The 18,442-nt window shown below is 44.3% G+C and overlaps 1 protein-coding gene and 1 pseudogene across 1 annotated transcript; both read left to right on the top strand.

Moving 5' to 3' along the window:
• Positions 1 to 313: 313 nt before the first annotated feature.
• Positions 314 to 5,201, top strand: LOC142916590 (uncharacterized; annotated as a pseudogene).
• Positions 5,202 to 14,546: 9,345 nt separating this feature from the next.
• LOC142916552 (uncharacterized) lies at positions 14,547 to 16,971 on the top strand. Its single transcript, XM_076061674.1, has 2 exons — positions 14,547 to 15,479; positions 16,963 to 16,971. The coding sequence occupies exons 1-2, from the start codon at positions 14,553 to 14,555 to the stop codon at positions 16,969 to 16,971; spliced, it is 936 nt and encodes a 311-aa protein (XP_075917789.1). The 5' UTR covers positions 14,547 to 14,552.
• The last annotated feature ends 1,471 nt before the right edge of the window (positions 16,972 to 18,442 follow it).

The following is an 18,442-nucleotide window of genomic DNA, read 5'->3' as shown; positions in this document are numbered from 1 at the left end:
TGTCACCAAGGTACTCACCCCACACCCGTCCACCGCACCCTTGAGCGTGACGTCACCTCTGCTTGGTCACTGCCGATATCTGTTCCGGTACAATCCTTATTTGGGCAAAGCTACGCCCAGTCACTGGCGGGTCATTAACATAATGAGTTCGTGAAAGCCGTCACGAGTTTATTGGGACGGGTTCAGCACCCACGCCCCCATCCCTCGACATATGGCCCGGGCTCATTAACATAATTTATTCAGTTACGGAGCCGCTCGTGGGAGGGGAGTGTCTTATACCCCGGACGTGACGTCATGTCACCTTCTGCTGATGCGTGACGTCACGAGGTAACAGGAAGCGATCGCTTCGCTCTTGCACTGAAATCTGAGGTGAGAAATTATTATCGTGTTGATGGTCGTGGTTGTTGTGGTGGTCGTGGTTGTTGTTGTTGTTTACCAAGGTAGAGCCTCTCTCTCTCTTAGGGATGTCAGTTGAGTAGCAGCGAGCATGGGAATCGATGTCCAGGTTGGAACTTTACAACGCGGGGCCTAGCCACGCGGGGCCTTGCCTCCTGCCCTCGCCTGATTGCGTTCACTTTAATTATCTCGCTTAAGTTTAATTTGTCTTCACCCGGCTCGCCACTTTGTAACTTTGTTTTATTGTAAATATTCACGCAGTTTTTTTTTTCAGCAGGACAAGCCCGCTTGAGCTGCTATACCGCTCTTGTTATCAGAAGCGACCTGCCCACAACAACACAAGGTGGGGCTTTGTCAACGTGTGTGAATGTTTTGACTTAAAACTTTGGTGACTGCAGGAATTAATATTCTTGGTTCTTTTGGTAAAGTAACATAGGTAGAAAATAAAATTTAAATAAATAAAAATAAATTGTAAGTAAAGCAAAAAAACTCACGTTTTGAATACAAGCAGTCTTTATTTAATGTAATTGTATTATCAGTTATTGTTATTTTCTATCTACGTAACTTTACCGAAATCAACAAGAATACGTGTGTCAATGTCTTATCGGTCAAAGACGCTAAACGGAGTGACGCGCAAACTCCAAATATACAGCAGGCGTCAGGGTCGGGATCGAACCCACGACTTCCTGTATACCAGGTGAGGTAGTTAACATCTCACCACGGAGAGACACACGCAAACTCCAGTTAGCCTCGGATATGTTCGTTGATCCTCAATTAATTACTTGGTGGAGTGAGAAAGCATTCATGCCAAGCAGATGAAGGTGGCCAGGCGTGATTCTAGACACGCCACCGCCTGTTTACCCAGTGACATTGTACAGTTTGTGTTTGCAGTAACGTCTATTAACTCTGTTGAACACGGAGGTTATACCGTAACAATAGTTTATTTTTGTTTTCCTCTGGAACTCTTTATAAGAATGGAAACAGGAGGTGAACACAGCACACATATGCAGCTGAAATCGGAACTGTTCATCCCAGCATTCAAGGACATCTGAGCCTGGATTCACACCTCTAAGTTGCGATTGAACATTAATTTATGAATTTCTGCATAACACAAATAGTATTGTTTTCAACACCCTTTGCTATGTCAGCTGAATTTAGCTCTCATAAATATTCCTTTTGTAGCCAGACAGCCGAAATTGTGTACTCGGAGTTTTGGGTGAACATTCATTTTGAAGATACGAGGGCTTCCAGGCATGTTTATGACCATTTGCCCTCTCATTGTGTGCCATACCAGCCCGTGTGATGAATTTGGGAAACGTTTTTACTACATCATGAATATATGAATATAGACGTGTAAGTCACATGTGACTATATATGCATTCCTCTGTGCCTCGATACTGACGTGTAGATGGTGTGGATATTATTTTTTTCTGTCTGCAGCTGACGCTTCCTCTCACGCTTCCTCCGCAGAATTGGTCTGATGGAGCAAATGCAGTCAGCGCAGCTCGGTATGACAAGTCAACAATGCGACCAGCGTGCATACAGCACGGATCGGACTGGAAATTTGACACGGCACCAGAGAACTCACACAGGAGAGAAACCCTTCAAGTGCACTGTGTGTGGGAAGGCATTTTCACAGTCATCAAATCTGCAAATACACCAGAGAACACACACGGGAGAGAAACCCTTCAAGTGCAGTGTGTGTGGGAAGGCATTTGCACAGTCATCAAATCTGCAAAGACACCAGAGAACACACACGGGAGTGAAACCCTTCAGGTGCACCTTGTGCGGGAAGGCGTTTGCACGTTCATTAGTTGTTCAGACCCACCAGAGAACACACACAGGAGAGAAACCCTTCAAGTGCAGTGTGTGTGGGAAGGCATTTTCACAGTCATCAAATCTGCAAATACACCAGAGAACACACACGGGAGAGAAACCCTTCAAGTGCAGTGTGTGTGGGAAGGCATTTGCACAGTCATCAAATCTGCAAAGACACCAGAGAACACACACGGGAGTGAAACCCTTCAGGTGCACCTTGTGCGGGAAGGCGTTTGCACGTTCATTAGTTGTTCAGACCCACCAGAGAACACACACAGGAGAGAAACCCTTCAAGTGCAGTGTGTGTGGGAAGGCATTTTCACAGTCATCTGGTCTTAAAAAACACCAGAGAACACACACAGGAGATAAACCCTTCAAGTGCACTGTGTGTGGGATGGCGTTTGCACAGTCACCACATCTTAAAGTACACCAGAGAACACACACAGGAGAGAAACCCTTCAGGTGCATTCTGTGCAGGATGGCATTTGTACATGTGTCACATCTTCAAAGACACGAGAGAACACACACGGGAGAGAAACCCTTCAGGTGCACTCTGTGCGGGATGGCGTTTGCAGATTCATCAAATCGTCAAAGACACCAGAGAACACACACGGGAGAGAAACCCTTCAAGTGCAGTGTGTGTGGAAAGGTATTTTCACAGTCATCTGTTCTTCAAAAACACCAGAGAACACACACAGGAGAGAAACCCTTCAGGTGCAGTGTGTGCGGGATGGCGTTTGCACAGTCATCATATCTTAGAGAACACCAGAGAACACACACAGGAGAGAAACCCTTCAGGTGCATTCTGTGCAGGATGGCGTTTGTACATGTGTCACATCTTCAAAGACACGAGAGAACACACACGGAAGAGAAACCCTTCAGGTGCACTCTGTGCGGGATGGCGTTTGCAGATTCATCAAATCGTCAAAGACACCAGAGAACACACACGGGAGAGAAACCCTTCAAGTGCAGTGTGTGTGGAAAGGCATTTTCACAGTCATCTGTTCTTCAAAAACACCAGAGAACACACACAGGAGAGAAACCCTTCAGGTGCACTCTGCTGGAAGGCGTTTGCAGATTCATCAAATCTTCAAGTACACCAGAGAACGCACAAGCATCAGAAGATCCACAAGGAGTTTAGTCTGAAGTCAGCTTGTGAAAGTCAAAGTGCTGCAATGAGCCCATCCTTCATGAAACAAGAACCGGAGGAAAATCCCAGCTTTGACACTTAAAGGTATCGAGGTGAAATGTGAAGAGGTGATGGTGAAGAGGGAAGAAGTGATGAGCGAAGAGGTGATGGTGAAGAGGGAAGAAGTGATGATGAAGAGCAAAGAAGTGCAGGTTAAATGTGAAGATGAAAATTCAACTTCAAAATCCGACCTTCACATCGATGGAGGCAACGTGAAGCAGGAGGAGAATTCTGACTGTGAGGCAGAGCGAGGCAACTCCCAGCAGTTTGTGGAAGTGGAGGTGTGGGTGGACTTCCTCCAAGACAATCCAAAGTCAAGTGGAGACCCGGTAGATGTGTAAGCCAGAGACTATGTCGCTCCAATAGATGCACCTTTGTCACAGGCCTTTAATGACAAGAATGTGAAGTTGAACACTCAATTCCTAGGTTCAACCTGCAGAGTAAGAGCGGCCAGTCTTTGTGGACCTGTGGGTTGGGTTAATCTCTCACTAGGAGCGAGAGCCATAAAGCTCCCAAACATTCATGATGTTATCATAATTGTTTTTGCGTGGTGCTTGCTTAACCGCCTCAGCAACTCGGAGTTTTGTGTAGTACCTCGTCTGAAATGCTCGAAGAGCATCCCCAAGTAGCAGCTACCCCTGTGTGACACAAGGTGGTGGCCCTGCACCAGCCTCCATGTGACCAAGAGCCTGTCAGTAGGGGGCGATGATTGATGCGTCATCTCAGTTGTGTAGTTTGTAGGTAATCTTGATTCGAAGCTTTCGTGACTGCAGGAATCTACACTCTTGAGTTCTTTCGGTAAAGTCACCACGTGGGTAGAAACATAACAGATCACGGCGTTTAGATCACAAGACAAGCAATCGTCATCAAGTGGGACAACCACAGCAAGAAGAAGACGCTGAAGTGGTAGGCGCCTACTCCAGCAGTTTCTTCTTATTGCTGCTGTGCTTGTCCCACCTGATGACGATTGCTTGTGTTGCCATCGAAACTCCGTGATCTATTATTTGTAGCGTAATGTTTAGAGTTTGATACATTTTGACCCAGACGCCAGCATGCAACGGCCTACTCGTTTTGAATGACGCAACAATAGTATGTTGTACATACACTGTTAAGCAGACGGTGCGTATTTGTAAAATAACTTCTTGTTAATACGATGTAACGTGATGCAGTCAATTTTGCTGCAGTAATTCAATGTTGCTAATATGCCCGTCAATGATTTAGAATGAATACTCGTCTGATTGTGCGCGTACATGTAATATTTTGTCTGAGATTCACACATTGAATAAGTGATGTTAGGACAAAGTGGGTGTGTGTTTTGGAAGTAACCTGTACAGAGAACTCTTGTGTTTCACGAAGCGTCTGCCTCTGGAGCAACTCATCGTCTTTGAAATAGGGAGCACGCTCGGATCATTCATCAGTTACAAGGCATACCACTTGAAAGTTACACGTATAGGAGGAGGTACATTCTCTACAACACGAATTGTAGTTTTGTCTTACGTGTTGACGTAGATTTTGTCTAACTAGGACTAGAAATGCTCCTTGCTGATTCACGTCTGGATGTTCGTTACCTATCGGTTGAAGCAAACCCCACTGCTGTTGTTGAGACGCTGTGCACCAATAATGGTCCAACACATTGACGGCCTTCAGGCCAGGAAAGTCACAACATTTACGGCACACGAAGGAATGCATTCACGCAAGTACCCCATGCTCCGTTTTGAAGTTTTAAAATGAAACATCTTTGAATTGTGTTGTGTTTTGAATTAGATGATTTTATTTCTTCATTAAAAGCTTGTATCAATTTACATCTGGAAGACTTCATTGAAAAGGACATTTCGTGTGAATTTTCTCTCGTCATTAAGTAGATGGCCTTGCCGGGGGTTCGGACACAAACAGTGTACACACAGTGTACACACAGTGTACACACACAATGTACACACAGTGTACACACAGTGTACACATGCACACAGTGTACACACACAGTGTATACACACATAGCGTACACACACAGTGTATACACAGTGTACACACAGACAGTGTACACGCACACTGTACACGCACACAGTGTATACACTGTACACATACACAGGGTATACACTGTACACACACAGTGTACACACATACAGTGTATACACACAGTGTACACACACAGGGTACACACACAGTGTATATATACACACAGTGACACACAGTGACACATAGTGTACACACAGAGTGTACACACACACAGTGACACAACAACCGCCATTCTCCACTAAGTGGCGGTGACGTCACCACGACGCTTATGCCAGGCACAGTGACACACAGTGTACATACACACACACAGTGTGTACACACAGTGTACGCACACACAGTGTACACACACAGTTTACATACACACAGTGTGTACACAATAGTTTCAGTTGATATATATTTGGTATACCCCTGTGAGCCATTCGGCTCTTGAATCAAGTGCAACCACAACAAACACAAACAAAAACAAAAAACACATCTTAAAGTTACTACTTTGTGTGACTCTGCAAACAGAAAATCCATGAAAAAAACAGCAAAATGTTCCTGAGAAAAGCACCGTACACCAACGCTGTGTGCTAAAAATCCCAGTGGGATGCAATGTCCACGTTGTTGTTGCTGAGTTCAAGGGAGGGAGCAATGGAAAATGAATCTAAATCAACTTAAACTCCAATCCAGCTCTGTGGCGTCACTACTCAGCATCACCTCATCGGCGTGAAACGCCAGGGGGAGGTGTACCTCGCCAGTGACGTCATGTCACCAAGGTATTCACCCCACCCCGTCTACCGCGCCCTTGAGCGTGACGTCACCTCTGCCTGGGTCAACTTGCGTTATCTGTTCAAGTACAATCCTTATTTGGGCAAAGCTACGCCCGGTGACTGGCGGCTCATTAACATAATATATTCGTGTCGACTGTCGCGAGTTTATTGCGACGGGTTCAGCACCCACGCCCCATCCCTCCACGTATGGGCTGGGCTCATTAACATAATTTATTTAAATTAAGACCCGCTCGTTGCGGGAGGGGAGTGTCTTGTACCACGCAAGTGACGTCACCAATCCTGCTGCTGCGTGACGTCACGAGGTAACAGAAATCTGCCGCTCCGTGCGTGAACTGAAATCCGAGGTGAGAAATTCTCATCGCAGTTGTGGTGGTTGTGGTGGTGGTTGTTGTTTACCGAGGTAGAGCCTCGCTCTCTCGTAGGGATGTCAATTGAGTAGCAGCGAGCATGGGAATCGATGTCCAGGTTGGAACTTTACAACGCGGGGCCTAGCCACGCGGGGCCTTGCCTCCTGCCCTCGCCTGATCGCGTTTGCTTTAATTATCTCGCTTAGTTGAGCAATCTTTGTAAGAAAGTAATCTACCAGGCTATGCGTTTATTGTGTGTTGACCGACTCTCTGTGTTGCATTGCATTACATTTCCAAGTTTTACTCAGTTTGTTTGATTAAGTGAGCTTTTGATTTAAAGCTTTCTTGACTGCAGGGATTCATATTCTTGGTTCTTTCGGTAAAGTCACCACCACGTAGAAGGGAAACAATAAAATAATAAAAATATATAAAACAATAAAATTATCACGACGTTTCAACTGCAACACAAGCAATCATCATCAGGTGTGAAAACCATCAGCAAGAACATTTTGAAATTTCCTTTCTGTGGTTTTCAAATTTTCTTGCCGTGGCTTTCACACCTGATGATGATTGCTTGTGTTGCAGTCGAAACGTGAGAATTTTGTTGTTTTATATTTTTATTATTTTATTGTTTCCCTTCTACGTGGTGACTTTACCGAAAGAGCCAAGAATATAAGTGAGCTTTCTCTCTCTCTCTGCGTGTCCTCGTGTTATTATTATTTCCCGCAGTCACCAAAGTTCCAAATCTCTCATTGACACAAGGCCGTAATTATAATATGTTATAAGAATTATAATATATATTGGGGCGGGACATATCCCCCCCCAATAATCATATATGCTCAAAATGTCCCCCCCAATATATTGCTATGAAAGTATTTTTTAAAATAATAATTGCTATGCTATGTTAATAAAACAATTTGCTAAACCTTGGCCACAAAATGTGGACATGTGGTCTTCATGTAACAATGCGTAGATTTGTGTTTGTATGATTGCCTTGTACTTTATGAATCCCTAATCTCTGCCAATACATACTATGAAACAAGAAAAGTTAAAGAATAAACAACACAGAGCAATGTAATACAATACAATATTATACATTATTGTATCAAATAACAAAAATATTCCATCCCATGTGTTAGTGAAATTTTTCAATATTTTAGGAAATGTCAGGAAATTCGTTTTCAAATTTAGATTTTTTTCTGGGGGGGGGGGACCCCAGAGCCCCTGGTAGATTTGGTCCCCCCCAATGTTGACTCCATGGCTACGGCCTTGCATTGACTCGCGGATTTCTCTACACCCCCTCCCCTTTCTCTCTGCCCCCCTCTCTCTCTCTATTTAAGGCCTCGACACAGAGGCATTGTTTCTCTGTGTGCCTACAGTGAGGGAAAACAGTATTTGGTCCCCTGCTGATTTTGTACGTTTGCCCACTGACAAGGAAATGATCAGTCTATAATTTTAATGGTAGGTTTATTTGAACAGTGAGAGACAGAATAACAACAAGAAAATCCAGATAAATGCATGTCAAAAATTTTATAAATTGATTCGCATTTTAATGAGGGAAATAAGTATTTGACCCCCTCTCAATCGGAAAGATTTCTGGCTCCCAGGTGTCTTTTATACAGGTAACGAGCTGAGATTAGGAGCACACTCTTAAAGGGAGTGCCCATTATCTCAGCTCGTTACCTGTATAAAAGACACCTGTCCACAGAAGCAATCAATCAATCAGATCCCAAACTCTCCACCATGGCCAAGACCAAAGAGCTCTCCAAGGATGTCAGGGACAAGATTGTAGACCTACACAAGGCTGGAATGGGCTAAAAGACCATTGCCAAGCAGCTTGGTGAGAAGGTGACAACAGTTGGTGCGATTATTCGCAAATGGAAGAAACACAAAAAAACTGTCAATCTCCTTCGGCCTGGGGCTCCATGCAAGATCTCACCTCGTGGAGTTGCAATGATCATGAGAACGGCGAGGAATCAGCCCAGAACTACACGGGAGGATCTTGTTAATGATCTCAAGGCAGCTGGGACCATAGTCACCAAGAAAACAATTGATAACACACTTCACCGTGAAGGACTGAAATCCTGCAGCGCCTGCAAGGTCCCCCTACTCAAGAAAGCACATATACATGCCCGTCTGAAGTTTGCCAATGAACATCTGAATGATTCAGAGGACAACTGGGTGAAAGTGTTTTGGTCGGATTAGACCAAAGTGGAACTCTTTGGCATCAACTCAACTCGCCGTGTTTGGAGGAGGAGGAATGCTGCCTATGACCCCAAGAACACCATCCCCACCGTCAAACATGGAGGTGGAAACATTATGCTTTGGGGGTGTTTTTCTGCTAAGGGGACAGGACAACTTCACCGCATCAAAGGGACGATGGACGGGGCCATGTACCGTCAAATCTTGGGTGAGAACCTCCTTCCCTCAGCCAGGGCATTGAAAATGGATGGTGGATGGGTATTCCAGCATGACAATGACCCAAAACACACGGCCAAGGCAACAAAGGAGTGGCTCAAGAAGAAGCACATTAAGGTCCTGGGGTGGCCTAGCCAGTCTCCAGACCTTAATCCCATAGGAAATCTGGAGGGAGCTGAAGGTTCGAGTTGCCAAACGTCAGCCTCGAAACCTTAATGACTTGGAGAAGATCTGCAAAGAGGAGTGGGACAAAATCCCTCCTGAGATGTGTGCAAACCTGGTGGCCAACTACAAGAAACGTCTGACCTCTGTGATTGCCAACAAGGGTTTTGCCACCAAGTACTAAGTCATGTTTTGCAGAGGGGTCAAATACTTTTTTCCCTCATTAAAATGCAAATAAATTTATAACATTTTTGACATGCGTTTATCTGGATTTTTTTGTTGTTATTCTGTCTCTCACTGTTCAATTAAACCTTCCATTAAAATTATAGACTGATCATTTCTTTGTCAGTGGGCAAACGTACAAAATCAGCAGGGGATCAAATACTTTTTACCCTCACTGTATGTGTGTATCTCTCTCTGTGTGTCTCCATGTGATCTCTCTCTGTCTATGTCTCCGTGTCTGTGTTTTGTCTCTCTTTCAAATTGAGCAATCTTTGGAAGAACGTTATCAACCAGGTGGGGTGTTGACTCTTATGTTGGCCGACTGTGTTGTAATGCATTACATTTCTATTCTAGATTTTAAAGCTTTCGTGACTGCTAGGATCCATACTCTTTGGTTCTATTGGGTAAAGTCACGTAGGTAAAAAATAAAATAACAAAAATCACGACGTTTCGGCCACAACACAAGCGGCCTTCATCAGGTGAAGGGACGAGACTGTCTGGAGGACAGCGCTGGAGTGGAAAAAGCCACGCGCAGATCACGACCTTTAAGCTGTGAGAGAAGAAACAAATCGCCTTTACAAAGGAATTAGCATATAATTTAGCATTGAAATGGCTCATTGAAATAGCTAAGTTAAAGTATACACATCGGCAGAGGCACCCCTTGACAAAGGAATTAGCATAGAATTTAGCATTGAAATAGCTGAGTGATTAGCTTGTAACTGGTCACAGAAATAGCTATGTTAAAGTCAGAGCATATACATTCACCGAGGCACCTAGTACCAATCAAACAGGAGAATTTAGCGAAACACAACCACGCTCAGACCGCGGACCTTTAAACTGTGTGCGAGCAAACAAGGTGTCCTGACAAAGAAATTAGCATAAAAATTAGCATTTGATTGGCCGATTTTAGAAAAGAGGTGTTGTACGTGCCGGTGGACTTGCCGTTTGGCGCGGGGGGGGGGAGAGTTTACCTATTGATGGTGTGAAAAGGGAATTTATAAGAGCTGCGAAAGTTTGGGGTACCACTACTTGAAAAATATACTGTACCATTGAAATTAGTTTAATGTTTAGTTCGATTTAGAACATCTTTCCAATCGTTGCTAAATTTGAAACCATCTTCTCGGTTGAAATTGTGTCTGTGTTTGTAGATCTGAATTGCCTCGTGAACAAATCTCTGATAAAAACCCGTGGGTTTGCAAAGAACCTTGGTATCGCAGAAAATTATATCGTGATCACCCACAGCGTTGTAACAGTGATCAGCCACGGCAGAAGAATTCGTTTTGCCGTGTTTCAAATCTGATTTGTGCTCGCGAATTCGGTCAGAGACATGTCGCTTTGTCTTCCCGATATAGCAATCACCGCAGGTACAACTCAATTTGTAAACCCCGGGGTACTGTAAGTCAGGAATGACATCCTTCACGGATGGGATCAGATCACGAATTTTGTGTACTGTATTGGACCGGACCTGGATCTTGTGTTTGTTTAGAATTTTGGAAATCTTTTTAGTAACGCCTGCTATATATGGTAGTGTGGTGGTTTTGACCGGAGTATCAAGTGGTTGTTTCTGTATGGAGGGAGAAACAGCTTGGCGGATGGTACGGTCAGAGTAACCATTCCTTTTGAGGGCCAGGTGTACATGTTTTAATTCACTGGTCAGGTGGTGTTGGTCCGAAATGCAATGAGCCCTATGGTATAAAGTTTTGATGAGAGAATTCTTTTTGGCTGGGTGGTGGTGGGAATCAGGTTTCAAGTAGGAATCTGTGTGGGTGGGTTTCCTGTAGACAGAATGCCCCAATGAGCCATCAGGTCTCCTCTCAAACAGAACATCTAAGAATGGTAGCTTGCCATCTTTCTCCACTTCCATGGTGAATTTGATGGCGGGATGTTTAGAATTGATGTGGTGTAGGAAAAGGTTCAGAGCTGGGAGGCCATGTGGCCAAATGACGAAAGTGTCATCCACATATCTCTTCCACAGGGAAGGTCTGAGGGTGGAAGTCTGGATGGCGTCTGATTCAAATTTCTCCATGAAAATATTGGCTATAACTGGTGATAAGGGGGATCCTATGGGGGTACCCTCATTTTGTTTGTAGAAGGAGCCATTCCAAGTAAAGTAGGTATTGTTGAGGCAGTGCCTAACCAGTGCAGGTGTGTCGGGGTCTAGTCCATGGACCAAATTTTCAATAATTTCAATGGTATCAGGCACTGGGACCTTGGTGAACAAAGAGACCACATCGAAGCTGACAAGGATATCGTCAGGGGACAGTACAACGTCTTTTACCTACGTGACCTTACCCAATAGAACCAAAGAGTATGGATCCTTGCAGTCACGAAAGCTTTAAATCTAGAAGTGTACACACACAGTGTATACACACACAGTGTACACACACACACACTGTACACACACACAGTGTACACACACAGTGTACACACACACAGTGTACACACACAGTGTACACACACAGTGTATACACACAGTGTACACACACACAGTGTACACACACACACTGTACACACACAGTGTACACACACACAGTGTACACACACACACAGTGTACACACACACGGTGTACACACACACAGTGTACACACACAGTGTACACACACACAGTGTACACACACACAGTACACACACAGTATACACAGACACACAGTGTATACACACAGTGTACACACACACACAGTGTATACACAATAATGTCCACGTAGTAGTTGTAGCTGAGCCCACGCACCCAAGGGAGCGAGCAATGAAAATGAATCTAAATCAACTTAAACTCTAACCCCGCTCTCTGACGTCACCACTCAGCATTACTTCATCGGCGTGAAACGCCAGGGTGAGGTGTACCTCGCTAGTGACGTCATGTCACCAAGGTATTCCACCGCGCTCTTGAGCGTGACATCACCTCTGCTTGGGTCACTGCCACTGCCAGTGCCAATCCTTTCTAGATTTAAAGCTTTCGTGACTGCTAGGATCCATACTCTTTGGTTCTATTGGGTAAAGTCACGTAGGTGAAAATAAAATAACAAAAGAAATAACAAAAGAAACGTCGTGATTTTTTTGTTATTTTATTTTTACCTACGTGACTTTACCCAATAGAACCAAAGAGTATAGATCCTAGCAGTCACGAAAGCTTTAAATCTAGAATTGATAACCTCTATGGGGAGGGTTTTCACCTATCTGTTAGAGCTTTTAACAGACAACGGGACAAGAAGTCGCAACTCATCGAGACGCTGACCTTCCTCAAAAGATGCCGCGATCACAAGCTTAAAGGTCGTGATCTAAGCGTGGCTTCTCCCACTCCAGCGCTGTCCTCCAGACAGTCTCATCCCTTCACCTGATGAAGGCCGCTTGTGTTCTGGCCGAAACGTCGTGATTTTTTGTTATTTTATTTTCACCTACGTGACTTTACCCAATTGAACCAAAGAGCATAGTGCCAATCCTTATTTGGGCAAAGCTACGCCCAGTGACTGGCGGTTCATTAACATAGTGTGTTCGTTAAAGCCGTCGCGAGTTTATTGCGACGGGTTCATTGCCCACGACATATGGGACGAGTAACATTAACATAATTTATTTATTCTCTAATTTATTTAGCTACGGAGCCGCTCATTGTGGGAGGAGCGTGTCTCGTACTCCGGATGTGACGTCACGCCCCTGCTGCCGCGTGACGTCACTAGGTAACAGGAAGCTATCGCTTTCTGCACTGAAATCCGAGGTGAGAAATTCTCATTGCGATTGTGGTGGTGGTTGTTGTTGTTTACCGAGGTAGAGCCTCGCTCTCTCTCGTAGGGATGTCAGTTGAGTAGCAGCGAGCATGGGAATCAATGTCCAGGTTGGAACTTTACAACGTGGGGCCTAGCCACGCGGGGCCTTGCCTCCTGCCCTCGCCTGATTGCGTTTACTTAAATTATCTCGCTTAAGTTTAATTTGTCTTCACCCGGCTCGCCACTTTGTAACTTTGTTTTATTGTAAATATTCATGCAGTTTTTATTTTTTTCACCAGGCCAAGCCCGCTTGAGCTGCTATACCGCTCTTGTTATCAGAAGCGACCTGCCCACAACAACACAAGGTGAGGCTTTGTCAACGTGTGTGAATGTTTTGACTTAAAACTTTGGTGACTGCAGGAATTAATATTCTTGGTTCTTTCGGTAAAGTCACGTAGATAGAAAATTAAATAAAAATAACAATAAAAATAATTAAAACATTGTAAATAAAGCAAAAAAACTCACGTCGTTTTGATCGCAACACAAGTAATCTTTATTTAATGTAATTGTATTATCTGTTATTGTTATTTTCTATCTTCGTAACTTTACCAAAAGAAACAAGAATACGTGTGTCAATGTCTATCGGTCAAAGACGCTAAACGGAGGGACCCGCAAACTCCAAATATACAGCAGGCGTCAGGGTCGGGATCGAACCCACGACTTCCTGTATACCAGGTGAGGTAGTTAACATCTCACCACGGAGAGAGACACGCAAACTCCAGTTAGCCTCGGCTGTGTTCGTTGATCCTCAATTAATTACTTGGTGGAGTGAGGAAGCATTCATGCCAAGCAGATGAAGGTGGCCAGGCGTGATTCTAGACACGCCACCGCCTGTTTACCCAGTGACAGTGTACAGTTTGTGTTTGCAGTAACGTCTATTAACTCTGTTGAACACGGAGGTTATAGCATAACAATAGTTTACTTTTGTTTTCCTCTGGAACTCTTTATAAGAATGGAAACAGGAAGTTAACACAGCACACACGTGCAGCTGAAGTCAGAACTGTTCATCCCAGCATTCAAGGACATCTGAGCCTGGATTCACACATCTAAGTTGCGATTGAACATTAATTTATGCATTTCTGCCTAACGCAAATAGTATTGTTTTCAACACCCTTTGCTATGTCAGCTGAATTTAGCTCTCATATATTCCTTTTGTAGCCAGACAGCCGAAATTGTGTGCTCGGAGTTTTTGGTGAACATTCATTTTGAAGATACGAGGGCTCCCAAACATGTTTATAACCATTTGCCTTCTCATTGTGTGCCATAACAGCCCGTGTGATGAATTTGGGAAACGTTTTACTACATCATGAATATATGAATATAGACGTGTAAGTCACATGTGACTATATATGCATTCCTCTGTGCCTCGATACTGACGTGTAGATGGTGTGGATATTATTTTTTTCTGTCTCCAGCTGACGCTTCCTCTGACGCTTCCTCCGCAGAATTGGTCTGATGGAGCAAATGCACTCAGCGCAGCTCGGTAGGACAAGGCTCCAATGCGACCGGTGTGCATACAGCACGGATCGTACTGGAGATTTCACACAGCACGAGAGAACTCACACAGGAGAGAAACCCTTCAAGTGCAGTGTGTGTGGGAAGGCATTTGCACGTTCATTTACTCTTGTAGAACACCAGAGAACACACACGGGAGAGAAACCCTTCGAGTGCAGTGTGTGTGGGAAGGCGTTTGCACGTTCATCTACTCTTGTAGAACACCAGAGAACACACACGGGGGAGAAACCCTTCAAGTGCACTGTGTGTGGGAAGGCGTTTGCACATTCATCTACTCTTGTAGCACACCAGAGAACACACACGGGAGAGAAACCCTTCAAGTGCATTGTGTGTGGAAAGGTGTTTGCATATTCATCTGCTCTTGTAATACACCAGAGAACACACACGGGAGAGAAACCCTTCAAGTGCACTGTGTGTGGGAAGGGGTTTGCACAATCATCTACTCTTGTAGCACACCAGAGAACACACACGGGAGAGAAACCCTTCAAGTGCATTGTGTGTGGAAAGGTGTTTGGATATTCATCTGCTCTTGTAATACACCAGAGAACACACACAGGAGAGAAACCCTTCAAGTGCAGTGTGTGCGTGAAGGCGTTTGCACGTTCATCTCTTCTTGTAGAACACCAGAGAACTCACACAGGAGAGAAACCCTTCTGGTGCAGTGTGTGTGGGAAGGCGTTTGCACAGCAACCACATCTTCAAGTACACCAGAGAACACAAAAGCATCAGAAGATCCACAAGGAGTGGAGTCTGAAATCAGCTTGTGAAAGTCAAAGTGCCGCAATGAGCCCATCCCTCATGAAACACGAACCGGAAGAAAATCCCAGCTTGGACACTTTTAAAGGTATCGAGGTGAAATATGAAGAGGTGATGGTGAAGAGGGAAGAAGTGATGGTGAAGAGGGAAGAAGTGATGGTGAAGAGGGAAGAGGTAATGGTGAAGAGGGAAGAAGTGATGGTGAAGAGGGAAGAGGTGATGGTGAAATGTGAAGAAGTGAAGGTGAAATGTGAAGATGAAGATTCAACTCCAAAATGGGACCTTCACATCGACAGAGGCAACGTGAAGCAGGAGGAGAATTCTGACTGTGAGGCAGAGCGAGGCAACTCCCACCAGTTTGTGGAAGTGGAGGTGTGGGTGGACTTCCTAGACAATACAAAGTCAAGTGGAGACCCGGTAGATGTGTAAGCCAGAGACGATGTCGCTCCAATAGATGCACCTTTGTCACAGGCCTTTAATGACAAGAATGTGAAGTTGAACACTCAGCTCCTAGGTTCAACCTGCAGAGTAAGGGCGGCCAGTCTTTGTGGACCTGTGGGTTGGGTCAATCTCTCACCAGGAGCGAGAGACAATAAGCTCCCAAGCATTCACGATGTTCTCATGATAATTGCTTTTACACGGTGCTTGCAATTTTGTTCATATGCCTGTCAATAATTACGAATGAATACTTGTCTGTGCGTATTTTAAATGTTATTCTTTTATAAGGTGATGTTGATATCGAAAACTGACACATAACTGGCATGCCATGAATAGGAAATTAACTCTGCTTATTCGAATCAATGTATTCATATATGTTGATAAACTGTTTCAAGCAGATTGTGTCTCTAACGGCGACTACAGGGACCACGTGATTGTTTAAAAATGTCTTTGATTATAACTATAATTGCCTACAATTCGTCATGTGTATCTTATTTAGACTATAATTAATTCACTACCCAAAATGTATTTACTTGAAAACATAGAGCTGATATTTGTAAGCAATGTCTTTATTTATACGTTTGAAAATCTGATGGCTGGCCATGTGGCCAGATGACAAAGGTGTCATCCACGTACCTCTTCCATAAGGTCGGGCGTAGAGTGGCAGTCTGGATGGCGTCAGTTTCAAATTTTTCCATGAATACGTTGGCTACAACCGGAGATAGGGGGAGCCCATTGGGGTGCCCTCAGTTTGTTTGTAGAAAGTTCCATTCCAGGTGAAGTATGTGTTGGTTAAGCAATGTCTCACCAGGGGGGGTACATCAGTATGCAGTCCTTGATGAACCAGGTCTTCAATGATAGCGATGGTGTCAGGTACCGGCACTTTGGTGAACAAGGACACCACATCAAAACTGACAAGCAGGTCGTCTGGGGACAGGGAAATGCCTTTGATTGTCGATACCAGGTGAGTAGAATTTAGTACCGCAGAGGTGGTTTTTCCAGTGAAAGGTCGCAGTATATCAGCAAGAAAACGTGCCAGTTTATAGGTGGGGGAGTTGATAGTAGAGACGATGGGACGAAGGGGTGTATCTTCTTTGTGTATCTTTGGAAGGCCATAAGATGGCAAAATACCCTTTTTGAATGTCTTAATTAAAAGGAGACATGATGGTTCAATGAGCCACTCTGTCTACAGGAAAGCTACCCATACAGATGCTTACTTGAAACCGGATTCCCACCACCATCCATCCCAGAAGAACTCCCTCATCAAGACGCTATACCATAGAGCCCAATGCATTTCCGACCAGGAACACATTACCAGTGAACTCAAGCACGTACACCAGGCTCTCAGGGCTAATTTTTACTCCGACTACACAATCCGCAAAGCCATCACTCCAGTCATGAAGAAGGATCCTCTTGTGGAGCCACTCAAAACCATCACCTTACCCTACATTGCAGGGGTCACTAAAAAGAGCTCCAAAATCCTGAATAAACACAAGATCCAGGTCCGATTCAACACAGTACATAAAATCCGTGATTTAGTTCCATCTGTAAAAGATGCTGTTCCAGACATGCAGTACCCGGGCGTTTACAAACTAAAGTGCCTCTGTGGTAGTAGCTACATTGGAGAAACCCAACGACATATCTCGGACCGCATCCGCGGACATAAAGCAGACTTGAAACACGGTAGAACGAACTCCTCTGCCGTGGCAGATCACTGTTATAATTCAGTGGGCTCACATGACATTGACTTCTCCAAGACGGAGGTTCTTTGCAAACCAACCGGCTACCATGAGAGATTCGTTCATGAGGCCATTCACATATACAAGCACAGAGACAATTTCAACCGAGAAGATGGATTCTGGCTTAGTAACCATTGGAAAGATGTTTTAAACCATTTCCGTTCTTAATTAATTGTATTTTACGATGGCCTTCAGACTGCAGCTCTTTCGCCAGCATTGACTCTTAATACCTCTCACACCACGGTTAATGGTATGGTTTACAACATGGAGTATAATAGCGCCTCGCAGCTGTCTCTCTCCCCCTCCTCTGTTCCGACCATGGATGAACTCGTCCGTCTGAACGGGGCCCGTAGCTATCCGTGTTGCTAAAGTTGAGGGTAAGAATCCACCCAATTTTTCGCCATATAGCATTGTGATATATAACGACTTATTGTTGGTAGCTTAGCTGATTGGAGAATATAGAGTTTATTGATAACATTAAGGTAATTTCTATTTTAGTTTTTTATTGGTGCACTATATAGTATTCATTATATATTGTATTGTATACCCAGTTACTGTGAATAGCTCAGATGTGTAGGCCTTGACTTCAACATAGCCATTTCTGTGACCAGTCACTAGCTAATCACTCGGTTATTTCAATGCTAAATTCGCCTAGTTATTTCAATGCTAAATTCTCCTGTTTGATTTGTACTAGGTGCCTCGGTGAATGTGTATGCTCTGACTTTAACATAGCTATTTCTGTGACCAGTTACAAGCTAATCACTCAGCTATTTCAATGCTAAATTCTATGCTAATTCCTTTGTCAAGGGGTGCCTCTGCGGATGTGTATGCTTTAACTTAGCTATTTCAATGCTAAATTCTATGCTAATTCCTTTGTCAAGGGGTGCCTCTGCGGAA

Source organism: Petromyzon marinus, unplaced genomic scaffold (genome assembly GCF_048934315.1).
Source record: "Petromyzon marinus isolate PM22_M1 ecotype Great Lakes invasive population unplaced genomic scaffold, UKy_Petmar_22M1.pri1.0 PM_G_Scaffold_4, whole genome shotgun sequence".
In the NCBI taxonomy this organism is placed as follows: Eukaryota; Metazoa; Chordata; class Hyperoartia; order Petromyzontiformes; family Petromyzontidae; genus Petromyzon; species Petromyzon marinus.
The sequence above is the reverse complement of the archived record's forward strand: the minus strand, read 5'-3'. Positions and strand labels throughout refer to the sequence as shown.

Excerpts from the sequence above, each read along its gene's own strand:
- LOC142916552 (XM_076061674.1), top strand. The coding sequence starts at position 14,553 with ATGGAGCAAATGCACTCAGCGCAGCTCGGTAGGACAAGGCTCCAATGC.